The 17,912-nt window shown below is 41.1% G+C and overlaps 1 protein-coding gene across 3 annotated transcripts in view; it reads left to right on the top strand.

Moving 5' to 3' along the window:
* Positions 1-17,912, top strand: part of SORCS3 (sortilin related VPS10 domain containing receptor 3) — a 568,071-nt gene that overhangs the window by 454,863 nt on the left and 95,296 nt on the right. For all 3 annotated transcript variants that reach the window (XR_011493944.1, XM_070483671.1, XM_014844779.3), the window contains exons 8-9: positions 4,746-4,835; positions 12,970-13,149. Coding sequence is in view for 2 of the 3 variants with exons in the window: in XM_070483671.1 (XP_070339772.1) it covers positions 4,746-4,835; positions 12,970-13,149 (270 nt within the window). In the remaining variant the exon portion in view is untranslated. The remainder of the gene's footprint in view (positions 1-4,745; positions 4,836-12,969; positions 13,150-17,912) is intronic.

The following is a 17,912-nucleotide window of genomic DNA, read 5'->3' as shown; positions in this document are numbered from 1 at the left end:
CTATGCCTCAATTTCTCACCTGAACATAAAATCAAGGGCCAGTATGTACAGAGGAACAGTGCTTGGCATGTAATAAATACTCAAAAAAAGTTATATGATTAATATTTTTACCTTGTATGGTACTAATAATGTTATTAACAATAATAGTATTAGTAGTAATAATTATTATTGTCGATATTAAACAATATCATGAAAATAGAGCACTCATCACATAGTAGATACTCAAAAAATGTTAGTTGCTGCTTCTCTTCTCTAATTACTTCTACCCACTTACAAATTCTAGAGACATTACAAGTTTTCTTCTATGAATGGCAGAAACAGGCTCAACATGACTCAAGGCCCTTTGGTTCCATTTTTCAGGCAGGTTTTTCTCTCTCTTGCAGGGAAAGCCATTATCCAGAACTAAGGAGAAATGAAAAAAATAAAGGATATGTCAGATTAGACTTGGTTACAGCAGGAGGGGGAACAAGTCAGAAGAGACAGGTGTGTTTAATGGCCAATGCTTTTGTCCAAAGGAATCATTTTCACTGGCCAGGAGCCCAATGAAACCTGTAAAATGGAAATCCAGAAAATCAGATTAACGAGCCAGTCATTAGTGAGGAAAAGACCCAGCTAATTCTGTGTTTAGCATGACGGATGGGCCCAGAGCAAATAATTGGATGACATTCATCAAATGTCAAATAAAAGGTGTCACTGAAAGGGAACGGGGTAATAATCTCTAGGATTTACAGTGCCAGCAGATTTGCTTGTAAGGAAGAGAAGAGTTCATCAAAATAGATTAACAGTTGCTAAACTTCATTCCTTCCTTGTGTGGTTGCCAGAGAGCCACGCAAATAATAGCAGAGAGGTAGCAAATGCATTAGTCTGATATCATCCCAATACTGAGGATTCTGCTCCCAAGGGGGAGTGCTGGGGCATCTATTGGAGGCAAGTTCCTGTGACCATCCATGGACTGGGCACGCATGGAGAGTTCTTCTCTACATCCATAGTTTAGTCTATACAATGGAAGAAATCAAACTCAAAGTCTCTTGGGTTAAGCAGATTAATCACAATTCGTTATTCAGTTAGTCAATAAGTCTTGACCCCCTGCTCTGTGCCTGACATTTTGGAAATATGCTCATTCCTAGTTAAGGGCTTGGGCGCAGGCTGGAGTCTTATACTGGCTGTGACAATGAAAGGCTGTGTGATGTTGGGCAAGTTAGTTGACCTCTCTCAGCCTCAATTTCCTGACCTGTAAGGTAGAGATACCTTATATATATATATATATATATATATATATATATATATGGTAATATAATTATATGATAAATATCTATATGGTAATATGGAATTATATGGTAATATATGTTATGTATTTATCATTAGAATCAAATGAGATGTGGTTTATAAACTGTTTATCGTAGCATCTTCTGTGTAATAAGCTTTCACTGCATGGTAGTTTTTATTACCTCACCTCTTCTTTTCTATGAAGATATCACTTTTAAGATGCAGTGTCAATGCCATAACAGATTTTCTGGGAATATGAAGAAACACAAATATACATGCCAATTACAGAGATTTTTAAAATGTTTTTTAAAAAAATAGTGGAATCAAGGAATTATATTGTATTGTTTTTACAGTGAGATGAGTAAGATGAGTGGAGGACTTGTCTTAGTCACAGGAGGAAGAGAACAGGCTTAGAGCCAAACTTTAGTAGGTTCAAAATTGTCTTGGGCAAGTCACTCAGGGCCTTATAGCCTCTGCAGGGTTGTCATGAGGATTAAACTAGGTAATTTATGTAAGGGCTGCATGCAGTTCTGGAACATGTAGGTAAACTCAGTTTTATTATTATTTTCTTTATCATGTATCAACTAATCAGCTGCTATGAGACCAGGGCTACCTGGGAGTAAGGAGGTTACAACCTTCTAGTAAGACAAAGAGGGGTAATTATAGAAATATGTATACCACAAGAGTAAATGTTGGAAGTGCTGTGGAAATAGAAAGAACACAGTGCAGGAGTTGAGAGGAAGGACAAATTATAATGAATTGGTGGCATCCAAACCCTGTCATGAACCTACAAGTCTTACACTGAGGTTTAAAGCATCAGCTGGATTTTGAGAGGTATGGAGAGAGCACAGCCAGGACAAAGACAGAGCTGCAGGAGCCAGCTTGACATCTCTGGGAGATACTATGATCTCCGAGGTACTCAGAGAACCTCTAGGTTCCTAGGGCTTCATGCAGTTCCTTAATATTTTGGTCATTCCATCATGTATCTGAAGTGTAATTTCCATCTTCATGATTTACTCAAGCACAAACTCTCCCAGGTGAGCTTGTGAGAAAGAGAGTCTGTGCTTGTGTGGGGCTGGAACAGGCCTGGCTGGGCTGAGTTGCCGGCTTGGCGGGACCAATCACCCTGTCAAGGGGACCACTCTGCTCTCCCTCGGCCCTCGGTGATGTGGAAACCCCACGGGGCCCAGCCTTGCTCTGTGGTGCTGTCTTCTTGTTCCCTATGGAGGTGACTGGGGTCTTTGGGAAGAAGCTTCTGCTAGTTGCTGAGCTCTGGCCGGCATTCAGTGATGGGACCAGCCTTCTTTGATGCTGGTCTTCTTCTCCAAGGTAAGTTTGCTGAGGTTCAAGAGTCCTGTTGAGAGCTTGTTTTTAAGCATATTATAGGTGATCAGAGGATATATTGTGGGGTCTCCTTTGAGGGTGATTAAAATGTTTTAGAGCTAGATAGAGGTGGTGTTTGGACACCATTGTGGATGTGCTAAATGCCACTGAGTTGTACACTTTAAAATGGTTAATTTTCTGTTATATGGATTTTACCTCAGTTTAAACAAAACTTTATCATCATTGTAAACACAAAATTCAGGCAAGTAGCTATAATGTGGGAGGAAGACAGGGGTCAGGACAGGTGAGAAGCACAGGGCACAGAGGTGTTTATCAGTTGTCAACATCCTGGTTGTGTGCTGCTCAAAGTGTGGTCCCCAGACCGGCAGCATCAGCATTTCCTGGAAACATATTAGAAAAGAAAATTCTTGGACCTGCCCCAGATCTATTGAATTAGAGACTCTGTGGGTGGGGCCCAGCAGTCTGGGTTTGAACAAGCTTTCCAGGTGATTCAGATGCATACTAAAGTTGAAAAACTATAACTCTAATTCTTGAGTTGGCAGGGATATTTACATGTGTTGGGTTTTATAATTAAAAATAAAACCAAAGTAAACAAACAAGCAAATAAATAAGATCATGCAAGAACTAATGGGGGCTGTGTAGAATCAAGGATTGAGACCCTTGGTTTAGGACCAAGGGTTGTATTATAATGTGGTCCTATACAGTTGAGATTCATTTAAAAAAGGAGAAAAAAAAGACTTCTCAGCAACTCATTGATCTTTTAAGCCAATGTGGAACAATATAGACTCAGAACAGATGTCTTATCAAAAAAAAAAAGTCCTGAAATCCAAGACTAGAATGACTCTAATTAGAAAATAGAGATGTAAGGATAGCGTTGAACGTGAGGGAGAAAACCAGTCCCTCCTGCTGGTTCACAGCCAAAGTTTTTGCACCACGTGTTTTCCAAGGTTCTACCTTCATGCTGACTCTAACATCTGTTCTACTTGGCAGCTTGTGGTGCCAGCTTTGTGGGCTTCCAATCTGTGCAGAGCAAGGGGGAGCCATGGGAGATGCCATCTCTCAGAGTGAGGAGCGATGGGTGGCTTTCAATAGAGATGTTACACCCCTCCTCCTCCCAGCAGCCGCTGTGGATGGGCGCCAGGTTTGGACCAGAGTGGGAGGACTGGCTCGTCTCCAGGAAGTGCTTGGACCTTAGTGAGAAGAGAGCGTGTGCCTCCAGTAATTGTCTCCTCAGCACAGAAGCCTGGTTGCTATTGTCCTCCTGCTCTTTTCTCTGAACAGGCTATGTTATCTTCTCTGCTGAATATTAATTTCCCCTGAGTTAGGATAATTGGGCCGAGAGCAGCCATCTGCAGAGCTGTGCCATGTTGGCGGGACTTCTCAGCAAGCCCAGGCCAGAGGATCATTTCTTGGAGTGGTTTCCAGGTTCCTCTAAGAATCCAACCCTTCACAAATGAGGTTACAGATCCTGACTTCCCCAACCATGAGACAGTGGAGCTGGGACTCAAACCTAAGATTTCTGACTTTCAAAGCTAGAGTTCTTTCTCTAACCTTTGATGCATTTAAGTAATTTGCACATGGAAAAATCAATAAATATGTCCTAAATGCATGGATTTGTAGATATGAAGGAAAAAATTTGTGCTCCGATCAGAAGTGTAATTAATTTCAAGGTAATGAGAACTTTGAGCAATAGCAGATATTCAGATCCAGAAAAAAAATTCCTTTGACAACCATGTCATAGTTGGGATGGATTAAAAACTGTTAAAAAAAAAAAGACAAAAGAATAAATAGATCATGAGTATGGCCCACATTGATAGCTTCTTTGTTTTCAGCTGAAAATATTTATTAGGTGTGTACCCTATGCAGGGCACAGTGACCAAATGCAGAGTCCCTGCTCTCTTGGGAAGCGACAGTCATGGAGAAAGACTGTTGTAATTGCCCATTTATTGTCTAAACACTATGACCTGGGAGCCACTCAGGGTGCTGTGGGACTGGAGACTCAAAGCCAGCAAGGGGTATTCTCTAAAAGGTTGTCACAAACCTATTGTCGCTGTTGATGGAAAGGCTAATACTTTGCATCTTGGCCATGATCCGTGGCCCATCTAAAACCTCTTTGTATTTCCCCCATGATCCAGGTAACAACTGGTGGAAGAGCCAGCTACTACGTGTCCTATAGAAGAGAGGCCTTCGCTCAGATAAAGTTACCCAAGTACTCGCTGCCGAAGGTACGCACCACCTGCTGTCCTTGGTCCTGCCAGACCACCCAGCAGGGAGAGGCTGCCTTTTTGGGCTGCCACGGGGGTTTGAGTTCTGCCTGGGAGACAGCTGGCATTCAGTCTGACTTACTACTGCGGGATTTGGCCTCTGCTGATGTTGCTGAACCTGGGTTCTGTATTCCCATCTCAGCAGGGTATGCAGGCAAGAGCTTTCATTTCCTATGACTCAAACAGCTGGTTTAACCTTGGGTGATTTCCCAGGGGTGGTAGTGAAAGGTGCACGAGCATGGGAATCTCTTCTGAGGGCCCCTCTCTTTTGCAAGGGCCTTACTGCCAAATAGAGGGCCAGGCTCAGAATAGCCCAGGCGGGAGCACAGGTGCTGTGTGTCTGTGTGCATAAAGGTGCACAGATGAGTCTTGCGGTTTTCGTCTCTCTCTACATTTTAATGCTAAATATAAATGCATTGACTATGCTTCAGCTCCCTTCTGCCACTATGAGTAATTAAAAAGGAATAATTCACTATAATGTTAATGTCAAATAATTGCATTTTAACTCTTCTATTGGAAAATCAGAAAACTTTGGCGACCTCATCCCTTGTGAACATTGGCTTCTGGGAGGAGATGAATCTTAGAACCTCAGTGTGAACATGGACACAATATAATTGTATCACCTAATGAGGCTACAGAGAAACAAAGTCTCAGGTTGGGCACATATCAAATGTAATGTTTCAAAGACTGGGTCTCTAAGCTGGTGCTAGGAAACATATTATGAAAGGCTAAATGAGTACAGAGGTAGGAGGGATTATGGGATAAGAAAATGGATAATTGTCTACCCCCAGTCACTTTATTCATTTAGCTATTCGTGTATGCATGTATGAATCCGTTCGTTCATTTGTTTCTTCTTTCATTCATCCATTGAACTCTTCTTTCTTCCATTTAAGTTTTTAGTCTGTGCCAGGCACTGAACTAAGCTCTACGGAGGGAGTAGTGAGTAAGACACCAACAGTCCCTGCTTCATGGAGCTTGTGTTCTAGTAGAGAAGAGAGACACTGAACAAGCAGTGGTAGATGTAGGGAGTGTTGTAGACATAGAAGATCAAGGGCTATTGCAGCTTAATAGTTAGAACTAACCAAATATGGATAGTGAGGCCAACCTTCCTAAGGAAAGTGATGTTTAAGTTGATACAAGAGGGATGAGGAGTTAACCCTACAAACAAGGATTGGGGAAGGCAGTAGAAAATAAATGCACAGCCTCTATTTTAAGAGAGAGTATGGTTTATTTAACAAACTAAAAAACATCTTGAGAGACTGGCTTACAGAGAGAGAGAGGTGGAGAAGCAGATGAGATGGACAGGGACTGTATTAAGTAGCCTCAGGAGGCATGGGAATTGATTTCTCATTTTCTCTACCCTCTCGGCCATTGGCTTTTGTAGGACCATTTTATAGTATTGTGGTTCCAGGACGTACCCCTCAAATATTCTAAATTCAAGCAGGAAAGAAGTGTCTCTGTCTGGAGATTATGAGGAAGGAGAAATTCATAATCATGCTCTTTCTGAAGGAGAATGACCCCTCACAGTAATCTGATGATCTCCATGTATTGGCCCAGGAGAAGAGTTTTGGGAACATTCTAAGCCATCTCCCAGTGTAGGGCCCATTTTGCCTCTGTATGTGTGCATATTTTATGTATTTTTAACCTTCTCAGGAAAGCAAACAGTTCACTCCCCTGGGCAGTGTAGCTGCAGGTGGGGACAAATGAAGCCCGGAATTGATCACAACCCAGAACACTCCATTAGTGATTAGCAACCCCATGGCAATTTATTGTGGTGGCCCCTTTTATAGAACTTCATCTAGTTCAGCTTGTCATTAATATGAGGGCTGCTGTGAAAATAGCTGGATGGTTATTGATCCCCTTTATTAGTCAGCATTGGCCCAGATTTTCATAGCCTAGGCTGAGGAGGTGAGGACAGAGGGGGTGGAGGGAGATTGGTTCTTTTCATTGTTTAAAAATGAAAATGGCTTTTAAGCAAGTTGTTGCTGTTCCATGTGGTGCTGTGGCGGCTGCTGGGCATCTTGCTTAAAAACAAAAACATGAAAAGCTCCCTGTCATCATTACCCTCACACCTCTACTCCCAGCCTGTCTGTTCAAAATACTCTCTCCTGGGGCACTCTGTGGCTTTGGAGTGTTTTTCAGAGTATGAAATGAATGCCATTAGTAATGAACAGCATTACCAGGAGCAGCAACCTTGTACTGAGTCCTCCATAGCCCAGTCCCTGGGCATCGGGCTGGCACTCTCAGTCCCATAGCCATGAAAAGCGCCCACCAGGAGAGGGTGGGGAGACAGCTGACAGGGAGCCACAGCAGCCTAGGGAAAAGATGATGGAGCTAATGAGCAGAAACCCTCCTTTCATCCCAGCTCTGCCACTTTCTTATCCACGAGCCCAGGTCTTTTCATCTGTGAAATGGGCATCATGATACTATTTGACAGAGGTGCAAGGATTCAGGCTCATTGTTGGTCAAGTGTAAAGTGCTGGCTGCATCTAAAGAAGGAGTGTGATCCAGAGGGCATATTCCCTCCTGGGGAGGAGCTCTGTGCTCCCCAGCCTGTCCTGGGGCTCAGTGTGCCCTCACTTTACCATTCGGAGTCTGAGAGACTGTCTTTTGTCTCTTAGACTCTGGATTTTTTCTTAACTTGCTACTCTAATAGTCGTTTCTACAAGCGAAAAATTGCTGGGTTTTATTTATTTTTTTCTATATGAGACTCAGTTTGATAATGACAATGGTGCACTTTTCCTGAGCACTGGGATCCTGGAAAACAGCAACTTTTAAGAAACTCCCCTGCCCTATTGTGTTCCTGGGCATGGCTTACTGCAAAGAACCCCCTTCCGCATTGCCTTGATAAGACTCATATGTCCCTGTGTTTACCTATGGCAAGACCAGATTCCCATTCTTTGTCTCATAACTGATTAGCTGAACTGTCTGTCCCACTGACCTATCTAGAGAAAATGCCTGCTAATTTGACTTGACCAAATTTGTCCAGCCTTCCTCCTTTGCCCAAGCCCCTGAACTGTGGCCCACTCTTGAGCATACACGAGCCCTGGGAGCCCAAGCAAGCGCTGGAACTCAGAACAACTCCTCTCAACAGCCTCTCTGAGAATCACCTGACCCTAAAGAAAACAGTTTTCCTATTTAACTGCTGGATCGTGCCACCTGCTCACTCCGCTCCCCACACCCAGTTCCTTCTAGCCTTCTTTTACTTTTCTCTCTAAAAGTAATTCTTTTCTGCCTTCACTCTGAGGTGCTTGCAGATATTATGGTTGGAGTGATCTCTCTATTGCAGTAATCTTTTCAAAGTCTCTCCTTACCTAAGTCTAGCTTTGTTTTTATTCAGCAGTAGAATATGATTAATCCCATTTTGAATAATAAAAGAGAGGAGAGGGAAATATGTTTTAGAAAATTTATTATAATGATAATGGTAATGATATTAACCTTTTCCTTAATTTCCTTAGGAAACTTTTCCTTACTTTTTACATTTCCCCAAATAGTGATTTCTCCTTCTTTGCTGTGTCACAGCCCAGCCGCACTTCTTAAAGAGTTATCTGTAATTCTAACCTCTTTTTCCGTTTCTATTGACTCTTCAACCCACTGCCATTTGCCCTCTGCTCTCCCACACCCATCTCTCTACTATTCCACTAAAAATCCTCTAGCCTTTGTAACCAGGGGCCGCCTACATGCCAAATCCAACAGACATTTCTACATCTTTATCTTTTTTTACCTCTCTGGAGCATTTGACACTATTGGAAAAAACATATCCATACCTGATACTCTCCCCTTTGGCAGTATTTTACTCTGAGTTTCATTTCTGGATCCCCTTCCTTTGCCACCCTTTAAAAGATGACATCCTTAAGTTCTCCTTGCATTCTGCATGGTTCCTGAGTGATCTTATCCCTTCTCTTTATATTGATGACTCCTATATCCACAGCCCCAGCCCATATCTCTCCAATGAACTCTGGACTATATGTCCAATTGCCTATCTGAAGTACATCCCCTTAAGGTCCCATTTAAAAACTCCAGAAATGAGCTCATAGTCTCTACCTTATATCTCTTATATCTTATCCTTCTTCCATGTTTACGTACATACTCCATTTATTTATTCAATACACTTTTTTGGATGTCTACTGTGTGCTAGATACCATGGTAAGTACTAGAAATAAAGTGATAAATATGAAAGACATAGTGTCTGCCCTCTGCGAATGTACAGTCTAATGAGAGAGACATTCAAACAAATAATTATACAAGTGATTATTTAATTGTGATTGTAATGGACACTGTAAAAAAACCAGAGAATTTTGTAAGTCAGATACCTGAGATGCTAAAGACATGTCCTTCTGCGTTATTCCCTGTACGTTCTACCTCCTTAATATCTCACCAGTCCAGTTCGTAGGATTCTCATGGAAAACCTACTTCCTTAGTTCAGGCCCTCATGTGTTACTACCTAGATTGTTGCAGTCACCTTTGAAGGCTTCCTCCCTGCCCTACTTAAATCCAGTCTTCACACTGCTCCCACAATGAACGTGACCATGCAATGAAGCTGATTTTCTCCAATCAAATCTCTGCAGTGATCAGCTCTAGTCCTCCCTTTCCCCTGCCTAAAGTCTTGTGATAGCTTTTTACTTCCTTCTGGGTAAAACTCAGGTGTGCCTTACAGACCCCTTGTGATGTGGCCACTCCCTTTCTTCTCCTCCCTCAGAGGAAAACTGCTTTAAAGCTATTCCAAGTTCCATGCATTTCCTTGAAGGCTCCAGCCTCTCTCTCACCTATAAGCCTTTGTACTCCTAACACCATTTTCCGAACTCCTATTGCAGTACCTAGTCAAATTCACAAAAGACCACAAGAGTAGGTGATGTCTCCACCACCAGGTGGGCATCTTCTTGAGGTCAGCTTCTACACTTTGTTCCTCTGTCTTTCTCTTATAATGTTTGGCACATGACAAATGCTGAAGAACATGGGAGTTTCCGTAATGAGTGAAGTTACATTAGGCCAAGATTACAAGAAAATGTTTTAAGAGCAGGGAAATATTTTCACCATTGTTCACCTAGGAATTCACAAGTTTAAGTTTTCAGAAGGCAACTATGATTCTCCCAAATTACTGTGTTGTCAGGCACTCTCCTATGAGGGTATGGGGAAGTGTTATTTATCATTGTTTTCCAAATAAAAACATATTTATGGTTATGTCTCATACTCTCCAAATTCCAGGTTTAGTAAAATCTCAATGAGGATTTGCTCTTACTGCATTTTACCTCCTTCAGTTTCTTTCTTCATCATCAATCAGATCTCTTTCATGCATGTTCTCAGGACTAGCAAGGTTGTCTTAATAAGGAGGTGACGCAAGCTTTGGAATAAGATTGAGGTAGCAAGATTCAAGAAATAAGCTTTATTATCATTCAGATTCCTATTGAACCAATTTTAACTATTAATGATTTTCCTTGTTCTTGAAGGCTTGATATTCTGGTTATTATTAATTGACTCCTAGTCTACTGTAAGACCTATTTGGAGAGACACATAGTTCAGAACTTTTCAAAGAGTGATGCCCAGACTGCATACTCCAGAATCATCTGGAGGGCTTGTTCTGATGGTGGTATCTAGGGCTCCACATCAGACACACTGAATCAGAATCTCAGCGGTGGAACTTATGAGTCTGCATACTGTTAAGATCTCCAAGTCATTTTGATGCACTCTAAAGATAAACCCCCATTGCTATGGAGTTTATTGTTTTCATTCACATAGTGATGAGTTTAAATCTTAGTAATATCCTTTATTAGCTAAGTGGCTTTGGCAAATTAAGGATTTCTCAAGCAGACATCCCATAATCCTAGATGCCAGAGAGCCTCATTCCACCTCAGGGCCTGGAGTACCTCCTCACCAGGTGACACAGTCCCAGCGCAGCTCTAAACTTAGATGCACTCACAGCAAGTCTGGCAGGATTAGTCCTGGCCATGCCCTAGTGTTTTAAGTTGTTTTGTTCCACTTCTTTTACATTAGTTTAGTCTGAAATAACTTAACTCATTCATTTTTATGACCAAAACATCTGGGAAAAGCCAGGCATTTCTATTGCATTTTTAACAGGGTAAGTGGATTTAATCCGTATTTCCTGCAGCTGCTATTTCCCCACCTACTGGGTTCTTGGGCTTTCATTCCACACCAACACAGCACGATTTCATCACATGGTTTTTAAGAGTAAGCCTTATTTCCATTTTTAAGCGGCTCCCCAGGAACCTGTAATTCTACAAGGTGTGTAAGCACAAATGAGCAAGTGGGATCTTAGTCAAGGTGACCTAGGGAGTTCAGGGCCAGAGGCTAACAGAGAATCTCCAATGAAAAGATCCAGAACTTGCTTTCTCACTTTCCCACCTCCTGGTTGTCCAAATCAAATGGACTTGCTCCTTTTAAAAATCATCCTAGAGGAGCTTTCCATGGTTCTGACATGATAGACGTTGCTGCCTCCTTTTTTTTGTTGAAACCATTTCTGGGAAACGGTGGTCAAATAAAGTACTGGCTGCATCCAGCCTGATTATTTTTATTTACTGTTGACTCCAATTGCTGTGTCCCTGCTACCAGTGCTCTCCACCACAGGGACGAGGGTGCCTCTCCTTCACTTTCCTGGGATACTACTCTTTGGCATATACATTTTTATAATTCTGCATTTGTTCAACTACTCCCATCTTGTCAAATGTTTATCCATGTCAATATTCGCTCCTGACAGTGTAAGTTCATTCAGTGAGGACTTGAGTCTGTGATAATCTCTGTACAGTGCCTAGCCATGTATGCAAACTAGCTTTTGCAAGCTATTTTGAATTTGAACTATTAGATTTGATTTTGGAAATGATCCACTCCAGAAATACAAAGTCAAGTGACTTCAGGGACCAGGAAGTGACTTCAGGGACAAGGAAGTTAAAATTAATGTGTAATGTGTAATGTGTAAAGAATATTTGAATATGTGAGGCAGAGACTCCAATGAGTGCTGACTCCACATAGATGACTATATTTTCAGGTATTCGGTAGAGGATATGGCCACCCAAACATTAGTGATTCATATTCATTTCATGAGTCTTTGGTTTCCAACTTCTGATCTAGAGACTATATATCCAAATGGTTAGAAGCTAGCAGTGAGGTTAGAGTCATATCACAGAGGTTCAAAACCTGGTTCTGCCACTTATGAACTATGTAATCTGAAACAAGTTGGTGAACTTCTGTGTGCCCTAGTTTATTCCTCAGTAAAATGAGATTAATCATACTACTTCCATTATAGAATTATTTTGACTTTTAATTGAAATAATACTTTTAGATGACTTAGAATTGTGCCAAATATTAACTATTTTCATTGGTAGCACAACCTCCTCACTATTTTGGTGAGGAAATTGAAGCTCATGGAGACTGTTACATTCAACATTGTACAGCTGACTTATAGCAGAGCTTTTATCATGAACCAGAAGGCTGAATTCCAAGTTGAGTGTCCTTACCTCTATATCCATGATTTTCAAATATTATTGTATTAGTAACAGAATCCCCCTCACCTTTCACTCATAAAACATTACACAGAACTTCAGTAGAAAACAGATTCATGTGATGCTGCTCTGGTTGAAACAGAGTTGAATGTCCAGAGCCCCACCCATTGGCTATGCCTCCATGCCACCCTTCTTGAAACCCCCATGACTCTGAATATTCCAAAGAAAAGTGTGGAAACTATTGCACTAAAAAGTTTGAAAATATAAATGAAGATCTAACAAAGGGATAGGCCTGTCTTCTTTGCAAGTGTCAGTTTCCTCTTGCAAGGCTGAATGTCTCCGTTAGCACCAACACTAACTTTCAGATATAAAAATAAAAAAATGAAAGTTGATGAATCCCTTGAAGCCATGGAAAAGGATACCCACCAAAGCCCTTTATACCCATCTTACTGTTGCTTAGCAAGGAACAGAAATCATGACACTTATAATTTATACCCTTGGTCCGACACAGAATTGTTTAACATTGCCTATAACTCAAGCTTCTTCTCAACCATTTTGTAAGTCATTATAATTACTCTGGGTCCCGATGGGCAGGGAGATGTGGATATCTGCTGCCCTACAGACCTGCTGTCTTCTTATAGGACATGCACATCATCAGTACCGATGAGAACCAAGTGTTTGCAGCAGTCCAAGAATGGAACCAGAACGACACATACAACCTCTACATCTCAGACACCCGTGGTATCTACTTCACCTTGGCCATGGAGAACATTAAGAGCAGCCGAGGTCTAATGGGAAACATCATTATTGAGCTGTATGAGGTATGTAGCCTGCACTTGGATCTGCCTCTCTTTTTCATGAGTGTTAATGGTAAAAACGCAAACGTTGGAGTCACATAGTCCTGGGTTCAGATCTCAACTGTACCACTTAGCAATTGTGTGACTTTGGACAAAGAACTTAATGTCTTTTTGCTTCAATTCATTCACCTGTAAAATGGGAATAAAATATTTACCTAAGGATATTGTTGTGAGAATAAGAGATAATGTATATAAAGCAACTAGTGTGCTGGTTGACTCAATCAACTCTCAGCGAATGGCAGCTAGAGTCGGTGTTCTTGTATGTATGAGCATGATTACAAGCCAGACATGAAGATACCTGGCCTAGATGTGATCTCATAAGTCCCTTTTTCAACTGTATGCTGCTTCTTATGGACTCTTAAGTTATTTGGAAAATCATGTTTTATGAACAAATTTTATAGGAAAAGAAAAGTGAATATCAGTGCTGAGCATGAAGGTTTCCCTAAAATGCCACCAGATGCCACCGTCTTGGTATGGTGAAGAACTGGCCTTGACTTATATTGAGTTGTTACTGTTTTTAATGTGATCGCCTTACTGAGTTTTCACTTATATTGAGGTTTTGTTTTTAAATGTGATCATGAGTTAAAGAATAATTTATCTAGGAAACCAAGTGACTCTACATAGGAATGAGAGAAAAACTAATTGTTTCAGTGATCCTAAGGATGTAGTGCTTTTTAATACATCGAGTGACAGTGTGTGACCATTGACAGCCCTGGCCACAGTGAGGGCACATGACTGACCACCTCACTGTGATGGACAGATTTGAGCAAAGAAAGTGCGTGTCCTTATCCAAGATTCACTAATGACTGGTGGTCAAACTCACACAGGCTGTGCTGGTTGAGGTCATTCATTCGTGGAAGGACAAGTTGTCTGTTGTGAGTGGTAACCTCAGATGGCTTGGGTGAGATGATCCCTTGTGAGTTTTCCTCTTTGAGAAGTGGGAGTGGTTTTCAGAACAGAGAGGTCAGTGCCTGGCTTTCTGCTTTATACAGTTGTCTCTTCTGAGCAGTGCCTGTCAAATTTCCAGCATCCATACACTGGTATCTAACTTGGCTGCTCAGTTACTGAGAGTGGTAGAAACATTTAAGATTCCAGTTATTTTAATAGGTAGAAAGAGGATTACACAAAGGCGAACGGAAGTACATTAAAAAAAATAGAAGTGGATGTTGCTGGTTATAAAACAAAATCAGTAGAACTATCCTGATTTCCTAGGAGATAGTTGACAAGTTCTGAAATAGTTCCTTTAACAACAAGGTCTCAGTTTGGGAAATGTCCCAGATTTCTTCCTAGAGTTGTGAAGACTGGTAGAGATAACCAAGGGGTGTAAATGGTTTTGGGAAGCTTACATCTCCATGTCTCTAATTATGCCAGGAAACAGAAATATACCTTTGTTGCTGGGCAGTACGTCACATCTCCTGGCAAGGTTTGGATGAATGTTCCCAGGACTGAACGTTGCCATTCCAACCAAGTTCCTGTTTGTATAAGTGAGGCTATAGAGATAACGGCACTATTCATACTCCTGTGGTCAGATCCCAAATAGGAGAGTGTAGAGATTGCTGCTGATGACCCTTCAGTTGAGAAATCCCTATGTCTCTGACCCCACTGATACAGTGGCTGAGTTTGCCACAGTGCTGTTCCTTTTCTAAGAAAGGGAGTCTGAAACTCCTTGGTCATTTAGAACACTGAGACACTGTGATCCAAAGTGGAGCATAAATCAAAATGAAGAATGTGCCTAGATACGTGTAATTTTTTTTCTTCTTGCTGAAGTCGGTCTTGCATTTTCAATCTTGTTGGAGAAAAAAATGCATGGTGTCATTGCATCTGTAGAGAAGCAAGATGTACCAGGCAAGGCAAATTCTCTAAAACAAGCACTGTAGAGCTCATTCTCCATTCAATTTTATCAGGGTTGATTGTGCCCCTATGTTGTGTTCAAGCCCATGAGGAAGGCAATGGTTCTTACCATCAGGGAGCTTGCAGTCTAGCTTGTTGGGCTTTGAGGGGGTCAATAAACAAAGTTCCTCTTTTATCTGCCCAAGATTGCAACCAACTGAGACAGAGACAAATGGTGAGACAAGTGGAGAGCAAATGTCAGCTTTATTGCCTTTTTAACTTATGTAGGAGGAAGTGGGTTTGTTAATGCTGCGCCCAGAATTGGACTCATCCATCCAGTCACTGGAAGAAATAGAAAATGACAATCTCTACTCTGGAAACCTGTCCCTATGACACCATAGCACTGAGATACAGAGGATATGATCTTTGCAGGCAGATCCCAAAAATACTGGAGATGGGGAGGAGCTATACCTGCCTAGTTCTTTTTCTCAATGTTACCAATCTGATCAGTCTTTTCACTCTGGGGTGGAAGAAGGGAAGAAGTGGAAGGCATTCCAAATGTCAAGAATGGCATGAGCCAAGAATTGGACAGGTGGTGTAGATTTGTGTGACTATGAGCCAGTCAGTCTAATTGTGTAAGATAGATGCTTATCAAGTATAGGAATAAGTGCTGGATAAGTAGTTGGAGTTCAGATTCTAGAAGGAATTTAATACCAAGGGAATAAATTGGATCCTGACGTAATCTAGACCCATGACCATATTGAAAGTTTTTAGAGGGCGATACTGTTTTGCACCTGGAGATACATTCTGTGATTTGGAGATAAAGCTCAATTTAATTAGTCTCTAGGAGTCATTAGACTTTAACCTTATTCAGTGGATATTCTCATAGAAACTGAGATTGTGTACCATATGGCCACTTAGCAAAGAGACTATAATTTTTCTGGACTCTGAATGCCCTTGAGTAAAGCAGCTGGGAAAACCAGTAAGCTTTCACATTCAATTCAGCTAAATTAACACACTTTCTTGGAGTGTATTTTGTTTGATGAGATGAGGCTGGTGCATGAGACTCACAAGCTACTGGAAAGATATAAGAGTGACTATTTACCCTAATAGTGATCACGGTCTAACTTGGATTAGAGGTGCAATTCTCCCATATTGTGGGATCACTAAGCAGGAAGGTTAGTTCTACCTTGAGGAATTTGGGGAGACTTGTAGATGAGTTGGCTTAATAGGGGAATTATTGGAGACTGGGAAAAAGGCATGCCTGGTGGAGTTCCAGCATGAAAAGAAAACCAGAGTCTGATGAGTAGAGGTCCATTTTTGTGAAATGTTGAGTGACCTTGAGAAATAGTGGGGATAAAGACTGTAAAGATACTAGTGAAGAGGTTGACTGAAAAGTTGGCATTTATTCTCTGTGAAAGTACTTGTCTATGTTTTTCTCCTTTGTCTACATATCTAGCAAATGATATGCGCATGCATGATGCAGTTCTCTGTGCAAGTTAATGTGTAACTTTAAATTATAATGTAATAGGATACTACATCTATTTTCACTTTTCTGAAATGCCAGGGATGCCTTTAGGTAACGTGGATGTGAGGTGGCTGGGACTGACCATGGTCACTTAAAACTACTGATGTGTCACTCCATCTTCCACGTGGACCTCTCAAGTGCCTCTTCTTTACATTGGGAAGGGGACAGAGAAAGTGAGAACTTATTTGAGAATTCACCTTGCAGGTCTTGGCACTGAGAGACCTTGGATACCAATGGGGATCAACCCCCTGAACTCTCTAAAACCTAGTAAGGTGGAGACATGGTCTGTTTCCCGGTCTGTTGGAGCAGTCTCCTGCTGTACAGAGAGTCACTTGCTTGTTTTCTCTTCAATCCTTGCTTCAAAGTACAATATCATCGTGGCTGTAATTACTAATCAGGGGAGAACATAATTCTTTCTTCCTTTTTTTTTGAGAAGAAGATTGGCCCTGAGCTAACATCTCCCCTATTTTATGTGGGATGCTGCCACAATGTGGCTTGATGGGTGGTGCTAGGTCCATGCCCAGGATCCGCACCATCAAACCCCAGGCCACCAAAGCAGAGTGTGCAAACTTAACCACTACACCACTGGGCTCGGCCCGCAAGAATGTAATTCTTGAAAGTCAAGTAATAATCTCTTCTTTAAGATGTCAGAGCCCACTCTATCAAAACAAGGCTGGTGTTGACGGTGAGTATAGTCCATCATGTGTGCTCATCATGATTCCTCTGACACATTTCATATAGAGCTCTGTTGGGGTGCCTCCACATCCTAACTATAAATGACATTTCTTCCTAGTTGCTCCCTACTGATACATCAAGAAACAAATATTCTTTTGAACACCCTCAGTTATATTACAGACACATGCTCTGAACTGCTGATCTGAAGGGTTTTCTTCAATGCTTTCCTGGATATTAAGCACCCAATTTGTAACTCCTTATAATAATAGCAGCAGCATACCAGGCAATGTCTTAGACCAGCATCATTGAATAAATATATAATGCAAGCAACATACACACTTCTAAATTTTCTACTACCCACATTAAAAAAGTAAAAAGAAGCAAGTGAAGTTAATTGTAATCATACAATTTATTTAACCAAAATATCATTTCAGTATATACTAAATACAAAAAATTACTAATGAGATATTTTATATTTTTTCAATACTAAGTCTACAAAATCCCAGGTGTATTTTACACTTCCCACACGTCTCAATTCATGTGCTAAATTTTCATCAGAAATACCCGATCACCATTTACATTTCATAAAATTTACAGTAGAAAAAGTGGATTCACACGCCCAAATTATTCCAAACATACTTAAAAGTTTGCCAATAACTAAATCAGGTATCATTTTTAAAATTTAAGTTTAAAT

Source organism: Equus asinus, chromosome 2 (assembly GCF_041296235.1).
Source record: "Equus asinus isolate D_3611 breed Donkey chromosome 2, EquAss-T2T_v2, whole genome shotgun sequence".
In the NCBI taxonomy this organism is placed as follows: Eukaryota; Metazoa; Chordata; class Mammalia; order Perissodactyla; family Equidae; genus Equus; species Equus asinus.
The sequence above is the reverse complement of the archived record's forward strand: the minus strand, read 5'-3'. Positions and strand labels throughout refer to the sequence as shown.